Source organism: Cervus elaphus, chromosome 20 (genome assembly GCF_910594005.1).
Source record: "Cervus elaphus chromosome 20, mCerEla1.1, whole genome shotgun sequence".
NCBI classification, from domain to species: domain Eukaryota; kingdom Metazoa; phylum Chordata; class Mammalia; order Artiodactyla; family Cervidae; genus Cervus; species Cervus elaphus.
In genome coordinates this window covers 125,246,397-125,264,909 of record NC_057834.1, presented here as the reverse complement: position 1 = coordinate 125,264,909, position 18,513 = coordinate 125,246,397, and the positions used below count along the sequence as shown (strand labels likewise).

The following is an 18,513-nucleotide window of genomic DNA, read 5'->3' as shown; positions in this document are numbered from 1 at the left end:
ATGCATTTAAGAAAGTTTCAAGAAACCAAATGATGGAATGGGCACACTATATGTCCACATGGTGAGTAAAAATACTCACATCCTAGGTGAAATTTCAGAATAATGGGGATGAAGAGAAGCTTCAAAGAGAATAAACAGGTTTCACACAAAACTGAAGATAAAAATCTAGGGAAGATTACATGGTAAAATAAAGATTACATTGTAAAATAAAGGAGCAAACTGGGATAACACAAAATAGAGATGAACATGCTTGAACATAAAGAAGAAAGATGTATACAGCAGTAAGAGACTATAAGGCTGAGCTAGTAAGTACATAGCAAGATAAACACATAACAAAAAAGGTCAAGATTTAATCTAAAACAAAGTTTTGTACAACAAAGGAAAAGTAATCATAGTACTCTACATGGCTCAGTTGAGACTAGCATAAAACAAGTTACAATAACAGACTATTGAATTTCAATCTAATCATAATTATAATATCATCTTATTAAGAGAGGGAAGTATGTGTGGGTGGGTAACAGGCAAAGAGATTAAGAAGTGTTAAATCCCGTGTTGCCAAAAAAAGAAAAGGAAGAGTTAAAGTGTGTTGGTACAAAAATACCTCAAGTTAAAAAAAAGCAATATAAGTATTCTATTTACATATATGAAAGTAAATAAAAGAATCAGCTAAATTAAAAGTGACTGCCTTTGGTGAGAAGTAAATGACAAGGGATTAGAGGGGGTCTGTTCCTCTTCTTTTTGTAATAACTCCTGTAGCCTATTTTTCCTTTAAACTGTTCTCATGTATATAATTCTGATGAAAATAAAAAGTGTTGTGCAGTTAAAAAAAACTGAAAGATTGGTAATAAAGGATATAGCGTGGCACACAGCTTGCAATCCATGATAGCTTTTATTGTTAACAGTTGAAGGGTCTATAAAGGTAACTTGGACTAACTGTATCATTGTATAGGTGTGGAAACTGAGATCAGAAAAGGAAGTGACTGCAAGGTCACACGGAAAGAGCAAAGGTCCAGTCAGGTGGTGAAACAGTGATCAGTGAAAACTGCCATAGCCCGGCCAAGAGCAAGAAACAGGGATACAAAGTCAAGTTGCCATTTTTCTTAGCTATGATATTCAGACCAAGGGATGGATTTCAGCTTAGTGACCACCAGAAGAGATGAGTTACATCATTTTAATTGAATAGTGAGGCCCAGTCATGAGGCTTACACTGGTATGAATCATCTAGGTTTTGTTGAAAATGCATCCAGGCACCTAACTGGTATTTAGAATGATGGAGTAAACAAGCAGGTATACAGGAATCTAGTGGGCATGTCATAGGTTAGAAAATGGAATCAATATCTTCACCGAGGTATTCAGTTATCTTTACTTCCTCATCCATGGAGCTAAGCTCCTAAGCTTTGTTCATTAATCCAGTAACATTTTTGGACTAAGCAAACCCAGTAACTGGCTGAGGCCAGATGCATAAGACACATATGGAGAAATCATGTGATAGTACCCTGATCAGAGCTGAACATAAATGTTACCAGCAGGCTCTGTTCTTTTCCAAAGGTTATTTGGAAAGGAAATGACTGGGCTTCCCTTCAAGCACTAACATTCTAGGGTGAAGACAAACTCAACTCCTAAAAAAAAGACTACCTTAACTTCCATGAGGATCATTCCAATTCCTTAGATTTCCCTAAGAAGATGTTTTCACACATGTATCTTAATTTATACATAAAAATGAACATTGTTCTTTTTATCAATAGTTACCCCACTGGGAAGCTGTACGTCTATTCTAAAGGGGTAGCTCTTTTAGAGTTACCTTCATATAGTTTATGAAATGGGAACAGATATGCACAACCCAAGTGACTACCCACTCACTATGGTTATCAGATTTTGCCTTGAATCAAACATGCACTGATTTGTCTCCAAAATAAAAAAAAACTTTCACAGTACCAAAAATTGCCACAATCAAAAACTAAAAAAATCAGAGCAGTGCCATACATATTTGAGTGGTGGCAGAATAATTATAATGCTGGAAGGGTTCCGGAAAGGATCACTAAGGAGGGAGCACCCCATACTGGAAAGGATGGGTATAATTCCAAACTGAGTCAGAGAGCTCCTGGTGCTGGCTTCATGTCCATCCCACCCCCAGGCCCTAGATCCCCAACTCTAAGTTCACAGAACGTCTACGCAAGTTTCTTGGATTATTTTGACAGAATGGAGATGTCTCTGAAGTTATTTCAAACATCAAATTAAATTTTTTTTAAAAGATTCTGTTTAGATGTATGAATGGATAGGGGGCTAATTGGGCTACCCTGATGGCTTGGTAGGTAAAAATCCACCAGAGATGCAGGCAGACGCGGCTTCAATCCCTGGGTTGGGAAGATCCCCTGGAGGAGGAAATGGCAACACACTCTAGTATCTTTGCCTGAAAAAGTCCATGGACAGAGGAGACTGGTGGGTTACAGGCAATGGAGTTGAAAGAGTAGGACAGGACTAAGTGCGTGTGCCCCAGCAGGGGGCTAATTATTGGTACAGTATGAGAGACAGTACAGACACTGGGGCCTGGGGCTTGTTGCAGCTAATACTGTGATCTGCTCTTACCTGTGGGGGCCTGCATGGCTGAGCTGGGTATGGTGGCAGCATCTTGGGGTACAGTGCTGGTGTCCGGTTCAGGGGTGCTGGTTGTTGGTGAGGTGGGTGGTGGGTTCAGCAAAGTCCGAGGTTTCCTCTGTCAAAATGGATGAGGAAAAGTTTGCTACCCATGATAGGTAACTTGTCTTCTCATTCCTCTATTCTTAGCACTCAATGCACCCATTAAACTGGAATATGTTTGTGGATGGGACTGTGTTATTTCTTTTTTTTTTTTAATTGAAGTATAGCTGATTTACAATGTTGTATTAGTTTCTTGTATACGGCAAAGTGAGTCAGATATATATACAAACACACATATATGTTCTTTTTCAGATTCTTTTCCATTACAGGTTATTACAATATATTGAACACAGTTCCCTGTGCTATACAGTAGGACCTTGTTGTTTATCTGTTTTGTATATAGTAGTGTGTATCTGGTAATACCAACCTCCTAACTGACCTCTTCTCCCACTTTGCCCTTTGGTAGCCGTACATTTGTTTTCTATATCAGTGTGTTTATTTTGTAAATAAGTTCATTTGTATCCCAGATTTCACATATAAGTGATATCATATGATATATATATATATACATATATATATATATATATTTTTTTTTCCCCCAAATAGCATCTTGTTCAAAGTTGCAAAAATAGCAGATGCTTAGTAAATATTTTCTCAATCTAGGTATAAGATTCTGGGCTTCTGTATCGCCAGAGCTTAATTCACTACCTTTTATATGTATTCAGTATTATTATCTGAAGTCTGTGTTTTTTATTAGTTAGACACAAAAAAAGCATAAAAGGAAAAAAAATGCTGCGACCTACGTCTACTTTGACATCAGTTTGTTTCTCTGTTAAAAAATGGAAACATCCCTTCCCCTAACTCCACAAACTACTTTCCTCTGCCTACCTCTTTGGCGTATTACCTGCCATTTCTTATCTTAAACCTTGTATTCCAGTAACCTCTAACTATAGTACTTCCCTGAAAACCTGCAGTTTTATCTAGTCCTTGCCTTTATAATAATAAACCATCTGTTTTGCCTAGAATACCTTTTTTTTTTTACCTCATAAATATCTGTTTATCCAGGAAGTTTTTCTAGATTTCCTCTAGTTACTGTCTCTTTTGTGCTATTTCTGTACTTTGTATGGTTGCATTTGTCACAATGTATTTTTGCTATATATTTATATACTGGTGTCCCCTATTAGCTTGGTGTTCCTTGAGGGTCTGATTCTGCTTACCATTCTGACATGATACTTGGCATATGATAAGTGTCATAAATGTCTTTCAATGAAGCATACAGTATAGAATACCAATAATGGGAGCAGTAATAAAAATGATTTGAGAAAAATCTAGTATCTCCTCTATGCTGTTCTGGGCAATCTCTGGGGGAGGAAGATTGCAGAAGATTGTTTTTTCCTCCAAGAAACAGTTTTCTAAAAAGCCTTTCTGAAAGCAAGGAAAACAGAACCATCACTGAGATCCAGTGATGATCATGATGAATTCATTTTTACTAAATGATGAACTCATTTGTACTAAATGTCACGTGTAGGGTCCACTCTGGGAGCTGTATAAACCTGACTGCCTTCCAGGAGTTATCAGAGAGAAGGCCCAATGATGGCAGGCATATATACAGGTTGGCTTTGCCTGTCAAAGCAGTCATGCAGACTCTTATGGAACATTCAAAGCACACATAGGACATGGACATTTCCTCCTGTTCTTGATATTGCCACAAGTAAAAATCTAAATAAGCAATGAGTCAGGAAAGAAAGGAACTAGTTCAACTTTACTGAGTTGGTAGGATTTCATGGGGGTTCCTGAAGAAACAAACCTGGTGAGTTTTGGTTCCCAAATATTGGAGAAAAAAGCAGAAAGATGTAAAGCATTATTATTATTTGAGACTGGTGCATTTACATGTATTACATCTATTCATATGTTATCCATTCTATTGGTGAGAAAACTGGGGCTCCTAGCCTTACTCAAAGCTTTCTCAAAGTCAAAACAGTGGTAACAACTGGAGATGAGATATAAACCTAAGTTTCTCTGGCTTCAAAGCCTATGCTCTTATCACAAGATCACTTTGCTTCAAAAATGAATATAAGGGTCATGGGTTAAGTAGAGGCCTATACACTTACAGGAATAGGCAAAATCACAGGAAGGGGAATTAGGGAGTCAAATGCCAGGCCATAAAATACAGTATTAGATGAAAGTTATTGCTTTTAAGAGGACTGGAAAGAAAAAGGACTTTGGTTACTATGTTTAGGACTTCCTGAAAGCAGAGCTGAAGCAATCATAGAATCATAGTTCTTAGCTTTGAAGGATCTTAAAGGTTACTTAATCCAACTATATACCTAATACTTTTACATCCCACTCCTTAAAAACATCCGTATCAGTACCTGGGTACTTGATGAAATACCTGATGAAATACCTCTAGTGATGGGAGATTACTACTTGCATTTTGAAATAGATTTAACTGTTCCTTTTATGTTGAGATAAAGCCTATTTGCTTGGGTTTCTGCTTATTGGTTCTTTCTGTTTTTGGAACCTCATGGACAAGTTTTCTCCCTTTTTAATCTAACTGTCAAGGTGTCCTCACATCATCAAAAGCATGACTTCCCTGGCCTTGGAATTTCTAGAGCCTTCAGCATCTCTTCCATAACATGAGAATGAGAAGAGAGTAATGGAGACAAAAATGAATCAGGATCTGGGTTAAGGGTTAATGATAACAGATCGGGAGTATTATGCATTACATAGAAGGATCAGGATGTGACATCAAGAATTCAAAACCAATAAATAAAGGATATTCTCAATTGGAAATCATCACTAAAATCATCTGTCTGTCTATCTATCCATCCATCCATCCATCCATCCTGCATATGTTGAACATTTCCCAAGAGATTGAGATATAGGGCATGGGCAGGAGAAAAAGAGAAGACTAGGTTCTTGACCTTCAGGAGCTTATATTCTAGAAAGACTGAGGCCAGCTGGAGCTAAGAAACAAAACAAACCCACCCACCCAATCAAACCTAGAGAAGAACTTAGGAAATTGGAATGGAATGCCTAAGGAGAACTGGGTATCATTTTCACACTGGAACTCAGGTAGTCTAGTTTGGGAGGGAGTTGCAGAGAAATTCTCTGAGACTTAGGAAGTGACTGGAGAAGATGATGCCAAAGGAAGCCTTAGAGAAGCAGCTGAGGAAGTTTCATATCAATGGTTTTCTGAGGGAAGATACACATGGAGACCTGGTCATGACTAAAAGGTGGTACTTTCAGTAACAGTGCTCAGTGAAGCTCGACCCAGCAGTTTTTTCCAACACCAGAGGTTGTGTTACCTTCCTTGGGAAATGTGAGAGAGTGAATATGTGATGGGGCAGCAGTGATCTTAGAACTAGAAGATCTGGAGATCCATCTCTGTAGCCTTTGCCATTGATTAGCTGTGTGACTGTAGGGAAGTCATTTCCCATCTCTAAGTCTCAATTTACTTGACTATTTAACATTAACACTACTTATCTCCTAGGGTTTTGTAAAGATCATATGATATGTAATGGGGTCACGTACAGAGCTTGATCCTTAGTAAATATTCAATAATTTCCTTTTTTTTTTTTTTTAAAAGAAGGTATAGGGACAGGAAAATAAATACATTTACAGTGTCAGTTTTCTCTTTCTGTTCACATACCTGGGCATCCACTTTGTGTAGGTCAGTAACAATTAGGAGCAGAGCCTTTCATCTATTGAAGATATCAGACCAGAATTCCCATGAATGTAACTTTCAAAGTAAAAATCTGTTTCTTATCCATACTATCTTATCTCTAACATTACAAACTCCCAGCTAAATAGCTAAAGTAGGGATGACAATATAGGAGATTCTCCTTAAAAGAACACACAAGGTGGAGAATAGTGTCAGACACATTCCTTTCTAAGATGGATGGATATGGAAGAGTTATCCTTTTATAACCATTTATCCCTTGCTGGCAAACCCACATTTTTACCTACCTTACTGCCAGGTTTGGGACCCCTCTTCTTTGGGAATTTCAAAGGCTCAGCTGACTTGGATGGGGTAGAGATGGGATGGGGAATTAGGGGCTTGGGTGTCCGGCCCCGCTTCTTTCCTGGTTTACGCCCCCTCTGCCCTGGTTGATGCTCCAAGACAGTTTTGGTGCTGCTGTGGATGCTGGGCTTCTCAGTGTTCACATCGGATGCAGGGTAGGGATTCTTTGGAATCACAACTGCAAGAAAAAGACTCATTCTAACACTCCCTCCTCCCACCTGCATCCCCATCCCAGCCAGAGGGAAAAAAAGACTTGCTACTTCTGCTTGGATAGTTTTATCCCAAGAAGCTAGTCTCTTGGTATCTGACCTAAAAGTTAGAAAATCTCAGAGGAGAACTGAATTTAGATTGGCCAGAATTGGAAGTTTTAATTATTTCTGGCTAATGTAGAAAAAATATTACGCATTTCTTCCTAAAGAATCTAGTTAAAGCATATAAACAACCATGGACTCAGAGATGGAATGGCTCTTAGAAGCTTACAGTCTTCTGCTAAGAATGAAGACCTGAGGCTCAGAAGAGGAAATGATACCTTCCCTAGCTTACACAGTGAGTTGGGATAAGGACTTATGTGTGGAAACTGGGTTCTGACAACCAAATTAGGGATTTTCTGAATCAATTTACTTAAAGTTTTAGTGTGATTATTGCAGTGAGGACTACCGAAACACATACAAGTATATACATCTAATAGCATCTTTCCTTACCTTAAAAATTTGGACTTTAAGGTAAAGTCCAAATTCTTTATTCTGATATCCAAAGACTTTTGTGATTTGGCCCCTGCCTTGCTTCCCAGATATGTCTGATGTCATTTCCTATCACCCACCCCCATGTCGTAGCACCACTGTTTTCTGAATACCAGTTTGTTCAAATATGTTGAGTTCTCTATTCTTTCTGATCCGAATAAATCAATACTCAGTTTTCAACACTCAGCTCCAGAATCACCACCTTATTGAGGCCTTGTTTGACAACTCCATCAGTGCTCCACCTGCTCTAAAACATTCTGCGGAGTACTTTCAATTTACTCCAATCATTCATCTCCTTAACTGAGAATTTTTCAAGGTAAGCAATATCTAATTCATTCCACAAAGTTATTAAGCACTTACTACAGGCTATGCATTATTTTAAGTCCTGGGGTAGAACAGTGAACAAAACATAATTTCCACTCTTATGGAGCTTACCACCTAGTGGGGGAGACAGAAAATAGGCAAAACAATACACAATATAATATTAGGTAAATGCCATGATTAAAACTAAAGCAAGTTAAGGAGACACAGAGGTGAGGAAAGTCCTCTTTGTGAAGGTGACATTTGCAAAGAGCTCCCAAATGAAATAAAGGCAAAGTCTTATGAAGAGCTGAGGGAAGAGCCATCCAGTAGATGGTATATAACAAATGCAAAGATTCTGAGATGAGAACATATTACTGTGTTTGAGAAATGGAAAGAAAATCAGTATAGCTGGAATTGAGTGAGCCAAGGGGAGAGTGGTGGGAGATTAGGTAGAGGAGAAGTAGCAGTAAGACTGTGTGGGATTTTGTAGACCCTGAAAATGAACCTAAATTTATCTTAAGTCTGAAGGGAAGCCATTGGAGAGTTTTGAGCAAGTGAGTGACAGGGCAGACTTAAAAGGGAACACTCTGGCTACTCTGGGAGGGGAGGGGACAAGAGTAGAACTTCGGAGACAAGTTAATAAAGTAGTTACAGTGGGCAGGTAGAAGACAGTATTTCTCGTGCTTCCAAGTAGTATCTAACAGATATGACAGTGTAGTGCTGCTGATCCAGCAACTAGAAAAAATCAGACAAATTACTTAAGACAATGCACTGTTACAGAAATTATGAGGGTTAGATGAACTGGAATTCCAGACCTGGATGAGGAGGGTTTTTTAAGTAGCTGACACTGTTTTCTTTCCTGAGCACATTTGCCAAATTTGGGCATGAATTAACAGTCAGTCTTGGCCTGTGCAGAGGAGCTCCACTGGAGGAAAGAGAAATTGATGAGGCTGCTATGATGAGGAGTTCCATGAATATGGCCTATTTTTCCCATAGGACATCTGCTGAGTTTTGAGCCTGCATGTCGGGGCTGCAAAGCTAGGCTGAGAGTCTCTAAAAAGGCAGAGTGAAAATTCCCATAATTTCGTGACTTCAGCAGACAAGGTTCCACCAGAAGGATGAGGTCTACTTCTAACACAGCCGATCTCCTCTTCAAGATAAATGCCTTACTTTGAAATTGTAAGGACTGAAAGGTCAAAGAACCAAGCCCCAAAACTCTCACAGGCAGGACAATTCCTTGTGGTTTTTCACGACTATGAAAATGAAGACCCATTAGGCTCTCAGTCAAGGGCCCAGGGCCTCGGAATATGGATATAAACCATAGATAAAATTCATATCTGAACTAGTTCAATCCATGATTAGACTGAGAGGATCAGGCCCTTATCCTATTAGCATAAAGGAAAGAGGAAAGAATTCTTTCTGATAGAAAATATCAGCTGGAATCTCAATACTTCTTTTATATAAAATATCCAGTGTGTGTGTGTAAGAGAGAAATACAAAAAAGAGTCAGAACGTGACTGATAATCAAGAAAAAATATAGACAATAGAAAGCTCATGTATGATCCAGATAATGAAACAGACTTTAAACTAACCATAAGTAATATGGTTTTAAAAAGTAGAGGGAAAGATGAAAAAAATGTAAGAAAAGATAATACTCACAGAAAACTGCAACCTTCATAACAAATTAAATGAACATACTATAATAAAAACACAATATTAAAAATTAAGAATTCATTGGATGAATTTAAGGGTAAAGAAGATCTAGCAGAAGAATTTAAAAATTTGAAGAAAAATCAACAGAAAACACGCAAAATGAAGCAAAAATACAGAAAAAAAAAACCCCCGACAAATAGATTACAACATTAGGGACATGTGGACACACTCAATAGATACAAAATATGAGTAACTATAATCCCTGTGAGAGAAGACTGAGAGAATGAGGTAAAACTATACTTGAAGACTAATGAAAGAAGAGCTCAGCAATCCACAAGCAGCAAAAATACAAAAAAACCTCCAAACTATACCAAACCACATCACTGTGAAACTGCTGAAAATAAAATACATAAAATAAAGCAAAATGAAAGACAAAGACACATTTTTAAAAGCAGTTAAAGAAAAAAGGATTTTTTTTACAGAAGCAATTGACTTTGTAACAGAAACTATGAAAGTAAGAAGCAATAGTGTTAAATGACAGTTTTAAGGGGCTAAAATATGTAAACTGCCAACCCAGAGTTCTATGTCTAGTGAAAAATCACTGCAGATGGTGACTGCAGCCATGAAATTAAAAGATGTTTACTCCTTGGAAGGAAAGTTATGACCAACCTAGACAGCATATTAAAAAGCAGAGACATTACTTTGCCAACAAGGGTCCATCTAGTCAAGGCTATGGTTTTTCCAGTGGTCATGTATGGATGTGAGAGTTGGACTATAAAGAAAGCTGAGTGCCAAAGAATTGATGCTTTTGAACTGTGGTGTTGGAGAAGACTCTTAAGAGTCCCTGGGACTGCAAGGAGATCCAACCAGTCCATCTTAAAGGAGATCAGTCCTGGGTGTTCATTGGAAGGACTGATGCTGAAGCTGAAACTCCAGTACTTTGGCCACCTGATGTGAAGAGCTGACTCATTTGAAAAGACCCTGATGCTGGGAAAGATTGAGGGCAGGAGGAGAAGGGGACGACAGAGGATGAGATGGTTGGACGGCATCACCGACCTGATGGATATGAGATTGGGTGGACTCCAGGAGTTGGTGATGGACAGGGAGGCCTGGCGTGCTGCGGTTCACGGGGTCACAAAGAGTTGGACACGACTGAGCGACTGAACTGAACTGATCCTTCAAGAATGAAGGTGAAAAAGTATAAATACAACCTAAGTGTCCATCAACAGATGAATGAATAAAGAAGATGTCACACACACACACACACACACACAGAGGAATACTATTCAGCCATAAAAAAGAATGAATTCTCTTTTGCCATTTGTAGCAACATGGGTAGATTTGGAGGATATTATGCTAAGTGGAATAAGTCATACAGAGAAAGAAAAATACTGTATTAGATATCTCTTATATGTGGAATCTAAAAAATACAACAAATTTAAAAAAATGAAAAAAAAATACAACAAATTAGTGAATATAACAACAAAAAAGAAGCAGATTCCCAGATGCAGAGAACAAGCTAGTGACTTACAGCAGAGAGAGGGAACTGAGGAGGGGCAATATAGGTGTAGAGGGAAAAAAAGAGGGTTACTATGGGATTACAAGAAATGATGATTTCTTATAATCATCTGTGTGAAACTTTTGAAAATTGTAAAGCAGAACAGAATTTTAAGACTCTTGCATGCAATTAAAATTTTTTAAAAAGGTGAAATAACATTTTCAGAAACATCAAAGCTGAGAGAATGTCACTAACAGACCTAAACTATAGGAAATAAAAAGGAAGTTCTTCAGGATAAAGAAGAGTAATCCCAGATGGAAAAATACAACTGTAGGAAGGAAGAGCATTAGAAGGGGTAAATATGTAGATAGATACAAGACAATATTGACTATTTAGAAAAAGATTTTTTTTAAATGGCTTGTAGGGTTTATAGTACATGTACAGTTGACCCTTAAACAACATAGGTTTTAACTGTGTATATCCATTTGCATGCAAATTTTTAAAATAAATATGTACCACAGTTCTGCAGGATTCATGGTTTGGTTAAATCCATGGATGTACAACCATGGATATGGAGGACTTGCTGTGAAGTTATACACAGATTTCACTGTCCCTAATCTACACACTGTTTAAGGGTCAACTGTATTAGTAAATTATATAAAAGCAATAGCACAAAGGATGGTAGTAGTGGGGTAAATGGAGCCAAAATCTGTTAAGAACTTTGCATTATTTGGGGAGGGACCAGAGTGCTTACTTAAGATGAACTTTAGTAAGTTCAAAATATACAATTCTAGCTAGTTAAAAAATTCTAACAAGAATGCATCACTAAAAAAGCTGAGGAGAGAGAAATGGAATAATAAAACATGCTTGATTAATCCCAAAGACGGCAAGAAAGGAGGAACAAAGAAATGAGTAAGAACTCAAAGAGAAAACAAAAAGCAAAATACAAAATGACAGACTTTAACCCAAATAAATAATCACATTAAATATGAGTGGTTTGAATAAACTAAGAGAAAATAAACATACTAGACCCGAAAACCCCCAAGAACCCAATTATATCCATTTATAAGATGGCATTGAAATATAAGAAAACTTAAAATATAATCATAGAGGAAGACAAAAACAAACAGATGGAAAAATACATATCCTGTGAATGTTAACCAAAGAAGGTTCAAGTGGCTATGTTAATATCAGACAAGACAGTCTTAATGCAGGAAGTATAACTAGACTAAAAAGGGATACTTCATCAAGATAAAATAGTCAATTCATATCACCCAAACGAAAAGGCAGTCTACTGAATGAGAGAAGATATTTGCAAATGATATTTCCAATAAGGGGTTAACATCCAAAATACACAAATACACAACTCAACATAAAAAAAAAAACCTGATTATCAAATGGGCAGAGGACCTGCATATTTTTCCAAAGAAGACATACAGGCACATGAAAAGAAGCTCAACATCACTAATCACCAGTGCAATGCAAATCAAAACCACAATGAGATACCACTTCACATTTGTCAGAATGGCCATTACTCAAAAAAGAACAAATAACAGGTGTTGGCAAGGATATGGAGAAAAGAGAAACCTCATTCACTGTCGGTGGGAATATAAATTGGTGCAGTCACTATGGGAAACAGCATTCTTATAAAAATTAAAAACAGAACTGCCATATGATCCAGCAAATTAACTTCTGGGTATTTACCCAAAGAAAACAAAAACAATTTGAAAAGGCATATTAAAAAAAAAAAAAAAAAAAGGAAAAGGCATATGCACACCAACGTTCACAGTATTATTGTTTACAATAGCCAAGATGTGGAAACAACCTACATGTCCATTGATAGATGAATGGCTAAAGATAATGCGGTATACATATATAATGGAGTATTGATTCAACTAAGAAAAAAGAGATCTTTCCATTTGTGACAACATGGACAAATCTAGAAGGTATGCTAAGTGAAGTAAATCAGACAAAGACAAATACTTATGATCTTACATGTGGAATCTAAAAAGTAAAACAAAAATCAAAAACAGAATCTTAGATACAACAGAACAAACTAGTGATTGAGAGAGAGGAGGGCAGTGGAGGAGTGATAAAACAGGAGAAGGGGATTAAGAGGCACAAAACCCCAGTAATAAAACAAGTCCTTGGGGATGTAATATACAGCATAAGAAATACAGTCAATAATGTTTTAATAGCTTTGTAGGGGGATAGATGGTTACTAGATTCATCATGGTGATCATTTCAAAATATATACAAATATCAAATCACCATGAAGCACACCTGAAATAAACATATTATACATCAACTATATTTAATTTAAAAAAACTCCAGTTAAAGTGGAAATGAAACAAACTAAAATTACTTATAAATGATAATTATAGCAAAAGATAGTCAATTCAAAAGGAAGCTATAATAACCTTATATTTATATGTACCTAACAATACAAAATATAAAAGCAAAATTTAAAAAACTAAAAGGAGAAATAGAAAATCCATAATTATGAGTTGGAGATCTCTGACACATTTCTCAGTTGCTGGTTAAGTCAAGAATGTGAGGAAGTGGGAAGCTGCAGCTCAGTGCTCTGTGATGACCTTGAGGGGTGTGGCTAAGACTCCGTGCTCCCAATGCTTGGGGCCTGGGTTTGATCCCTGGTCCCAGGGACGGAGGAGCCTGGTGGGCTGCCATCTATGGGGTCGCACAGAGTCGGACACGACTGAAGTGACTGAGCAGCAGCAGTAGCAGCAGCAGCGGGGAACTAAATCCTACATGCCGCAACCTAAGAGTTTGCATGTTACAACTAAGAGTTTGTGTGCTAGAACAAAAGATCTTGGATGCTGCAACTAAAGATCCCATGTACCTCAACTAAGACCCAGCACAGCCAAATAACTAACTAAATAAAGTATTAAAAAAAATGAATGTGAAAATATAAATAAGGATAGAATATATTTGAATAATACAATCAACTAACTAGTAACATAAATAACTAATTAACAAGTGTGTGTGCTTAGTCGCTCAGTCGTGTCTGACTCTTTGCAACCCCATGGACGGTAGCCCACCAGGCTCTTCTGTCCATGGGGATTCTCCAGGCAAGATTACTGGAATGGGTTGCCATGCCCTCCTCCAGGGGATCTTCCCAACCCAGGGATCCCAACCCCAGGTCTCCTGCATTGCAAGAGGATTCTATACTGTTTGCGCCACCAGGGAAGCCCAAGAATCTTGGAGTGTCTCCAGGATCCCTTCTCCAGGGGATCTTCCTGATCCAGGAATTGAACCATGGTCTCCTGCATTGCAGGTGGATTCTTCACCAGCTGAGCTACATAGGAACTACTAATTAACATAAATAACCAAATAACAGGTTAACCAACCAGCCTAATTGACATATACAGGACATTATACTCAAAAAGTACAGAATACACATTCTCTTCAAATGTTAATGTAATATACTGGGTGAAAAACCAATTCTCAATAAAGTACAAAGAACTGAAATAATAAAGAATATGTTCTCTAACCACATGGAATTTAAATAGAAATCAATAACAAAAATAAAATTAAAAGACCCAGTGTTAAGAAATTAAGTGGCATACATGCGAGTGGTAAAGAACCCACCTGCCAATGCAGGAGACATAAGACACACAGGTGTGATCCCAGGGTAGGAAGATCCCCTGGAGAAGGGCATGGCAACCTACTCCAGTATTCTTGCCTGGAGAATCCCGAGGACAGAGGAGCCTGGCGGGCTATAGTCCATAGGGTCGCACAGAGTCAGACACAACTGAAGCGACTTAGCACACATGTAGCACACACATACTTGTAAATAACTCATATCAAAGAAATGAAATGTAAGTAAAAAAAAATTTTAGAACTTAAAATTCATGAAAATATAGATATACAAACATGAGATTTAACTAAATCAGCACTCAAAGGGAAGTTTACAGCTATAAATGTTCATATTAAAAGAAAAGAAAGGTTACATATCAATGATTTAAGCTTCTATTTCAGAAAGCTAAGAAAAGAAGAGCAAACTAAACTCAAAGAAAGTAAAATTAAGGACACAATAGAGATGAGTGGATAAGTCAATGAAAACAGAAAATGGACATACAGTAGAGATATTAACAAAGTTAAAGGCTGATCCTTTGAAAAGATAATCCTTTAACAAGCCTGATTAAGAAATACAACCCCCACCCTACAATCTACAAGTATCAAGAATAAAAGAGGAGGTTTCATCATAGATCTTTCAGACGTTAAGAAGATAGTAACAGGATATTATAAATAATTTTATGCAACTAAATTAGGAAATTTATATGAAATGGGAGATTTCCTTGAAAAAATACAACTTACTAAAATAGACACAAGACTGGGGATATGCCAGTTCTCAGCATGGTGGTTGCCTGGCCCTCTGGGCCAGGTGTTCCCAAGACTGCCTCCTCTGGCTCCTGGGTGTCCTGTGATTAATCAGTGTCAGTCACCACGGGACCTTGGGGAGCTGCCGCCAGTAGTGGTGAAGAGACACAGTGGGAGGGCCTCAGTATGGGACAATATATTTGTAAAGATCCAAAAATAAATGATGTTACACAAGAACCAGTTAACTGTACAAACTATACAGCTCATGATCAGATCAGAGTATAGTCATCTGATTTATAATAAAGGAACCACTTTAATTCTGGGGCAGGAAGGGGACCATGGACTCTTCAATAAAATTGCAGGGAGTCAAACAGATATCCATATGTAACCATATACTTCATTCCAGAAACAAAAATTAATGTGAAAGCTAAAATTTTCAGAAGAACATGGGAATATCTTCAAAACTCTGGGATAATAAAGATTTATTAAACAGAACACACACTATTAACATAAAAGGTTGACACATATGACTTCATTAAAACAAAAAAAATTTCTCCTCAGCAACAGGAAACATTTATTTTTCAAAAAGTGAAAAACAAATCCAGGAAGTGAAAAAAGATATATAAAACACATATGTCCAGAATATATTTTTAAAAAATCCTAAAAATCTGTAACAAAAGTTTCATAATCCAATTTTAAAAATGGGTAAGACTTGAAAAATGGTAACACAGGCGTGCTGCAGTCCATGGGGTTGCAAAGAGTCGGACATGACTGAGTGACTGAACTGACTGAAGACTTGAAAAGCCATGTCACGAAAATGAATATATAAATATCAACAGGATATGAAAAGTTGTTGAATATTATTAGTTATCAGGAAAATGCAAGTTAAAACTAAAGATACTAAATCTCCACCAACTGCTAAAATTGAAAAGACTGATATTACCTATCATTGTTGAGGAAAACGAGGCAAGTAGAACTGTATGTTGTGAGACTGCAAATCATTTTCAAAGATTGTTTAGCTTTATACTCTATCACCTGACAACTTCACACTTCAATATATAACCAAGAGAAATGAGGTATGATCACCAAAGATATGTAATAGAATGTTCACAGTAGCATTTTTCAAGATGACTCCCCTGGGGACATTGCAGGCATTATCTGTCTGAAGATGCACCTACACTAGGATTCAGCAATTTCAATCTAAGGTATAAACGCCAGAGAAATTCTTGAACGTGTACACTGAGGTATGTGTAAAAGAATGTTTACAGCAGTATTATATGTAATGACTGAAAACTCGAAATGACCCAAATGTCCCTCACTGGTGAATGGATTTTTAAAATGTTATATAGTTAGCAGTTTTCCAGGTTCAGTCTGGAAGCCTCTGGGTGGGGGCGGGGAGTGGTTCTTAAAATTCTTCTGAAGGTCTGTAAAATTATTTTCATGATTATTTTCATGATGCTAAAACATTATTTGCCTTTTTCATTCTCATTCTCTCACAGTAGAATTTTCCAGATGCTGTAAGAGTAATATCATCACTTTGACAGCTAATGGCATGTGTGCCAGTATATTCTTATGTTTTAAAACATTCTTAAAGCTTTAATTTCTAATGTACTAACATGAATAATTCACATAAATAAAAAGCCTTCCGGTTAAGGATATAAAAGTTTCCTGATCCTGAAAGTTTTGAGAACTACTGATCTATAATCACTTCCTTTCCCTTCTCTTTCCAATACACTCGAAAGAAACCCAATCCAACTCTCTACATGTTCTATACCTAAACTTGAGTAACTGAACATGACAAACATTCAAACTGATTCAGTTCAGTTGAGTCATTCAGTTGTGTCCGACTCTTTGTGACCCCATGGACTATATAGCACTCCAGGCTTCCCTGTCCACCACCAACTCTTGGAGCCTACTCAGACTCATGCCCATTGAGTCGGTGATGCCACCCATTTCATCCTCTGTTGTCCCCTTCTCCTCCTGCCTTCAAACTTCCCCAGCATCAGGGTCTTTTCAAATGAGTCAGTCTTTCGCATCAGGTGGCCAAAGTACTGGAGTTTCAGCTTCAGCATCAGTCCTTCCAATGAATATTCAGAACTGATTTCCTTTAGGATGGCCTGGTTGGATCTCCTTGCAGTCCAAGGGACTCTCAAGAGTCTTCTCCAACACCACAATTCAAAAACATCAATTCTTTGGCGCTCAGCTTTCTTTATAGTCCAATTCTTCACATCCATACATAACTACGGGAAAAACCATAGCTTCCACTAGACAGACCTTTGTTGGCAAAGTAATGTCTCTGCTTTTTAATATGCCGTCTAGGTTGGTCAGAGCTTTTCTTCCAAGGAGCAAGTGTCTTTTAATTTCATGGCTGTAGTCACCATCTGCAGTGATTTTGGAGGCCCCCAAAATAAAGTCGCTGTTTCCACTGTTTCCCCATCTATTCACCATGAAGGGATGGGACCAGATGCCATGAGCTTAGTTTTCCAAATGTTGAGTTTTAAGCCAACTTTTCACTCTCCTCTTTCAGTTTCATCAAGAGGCTCTTTAGTTCTTTGCTTTCTGCCATAAGTGTGGTGTCATCTGCCTATCTGAGGTTATTGATATTTATCCCAGCAATCTTGATTTCAGCTTGCGCTTCATCCACCCTGGCATTTCACATGATGTACTCTGCATATAAGTTAAATAAGCAGGGTGACAAAATACAGCCTTGACGTACTCCTTTCTCTATTTGGAACCAGTCTGTCGTTCCATGTCCAGTTCTAACTGTTGCTTCCTGACCTGCATACAGATTTCTCGGTAGGCAGATCAGGTGGTCTGGTATTCCCATCTCTTTAAGAATTTTCCACAGTTTGTTGCGATCCACACAGTCAAAGACTTTAGCAAAGTCAATAAAGCAGGAGTAGATGCTTTTCTGGAACTCTTGCTTTTTTGATGATCCAACGGATGTTGGCAATTTGATCTCTGGTTCCTCTGCCTTTTCTAAAACCAGCTTGAACATCTGGGAGCTCATCGTTCACGTACTGTTCAAGCCTGGCTTGAAGAACTTTGAGCATCACTTACTGATTACTATAAACCATAAGACTGCCCCATATATTTCTAGTAACAAACATGGAATCTGAGCTGATCAGCGAGGAAAGAGATTTACTTTGGAATTCCTACCAATCACATGAAAAGAGGCTGGTCGAGTTCTTACTTGGTACCCAGAACATGTTTGCAAAATAAGAAAGGAAACAGATATAAGAGAAGAACTGAATGGGCTTTAATTGGCTTCATAAGTACCAAAAAGCAGTTCTTCTTTCCCTGAAGGCTAGAAATAA

At 37.7% G+C, this 18,513-nt stretch overlaps 1 protein-coding gene across 14 annotated transcripts in view; it reads right to left on the bottom strand.

Annotated features, from left to right (window-relative positions):
- SCMH1 (Scm polycomb group protein homolog 1) overlaps positions 1-18,513 on the bottom strand; it is a 208,562-nt gene that overhangs the window by 33,741 nt on the left and 156,308 nt on the right. For 13 of the 14 annotated variants that reach the window (XM_043878676.1, XM_043878678.1, XM_043878682.1 and 10 more), the window contains 2 exons: positions 6,607-6,839; positions 2,587-2,713 (listed from right to left, as the gene is read on the bottom strand). The exons of the other annotated variant lie outside the window; for it this stretch is intronic. In XM_043878676.1, the coding sequence (XP_043734611.1) occupies positions 2,587-2,713; positions 6,607-6,839 (360 nt within the window). The remainder of the gene's footprint in view (positions 1-2,586; positions 2,714-6,606; positions 6,840-18,513) is intronic. 14 annotated transcript variants of the gene reach the window in all.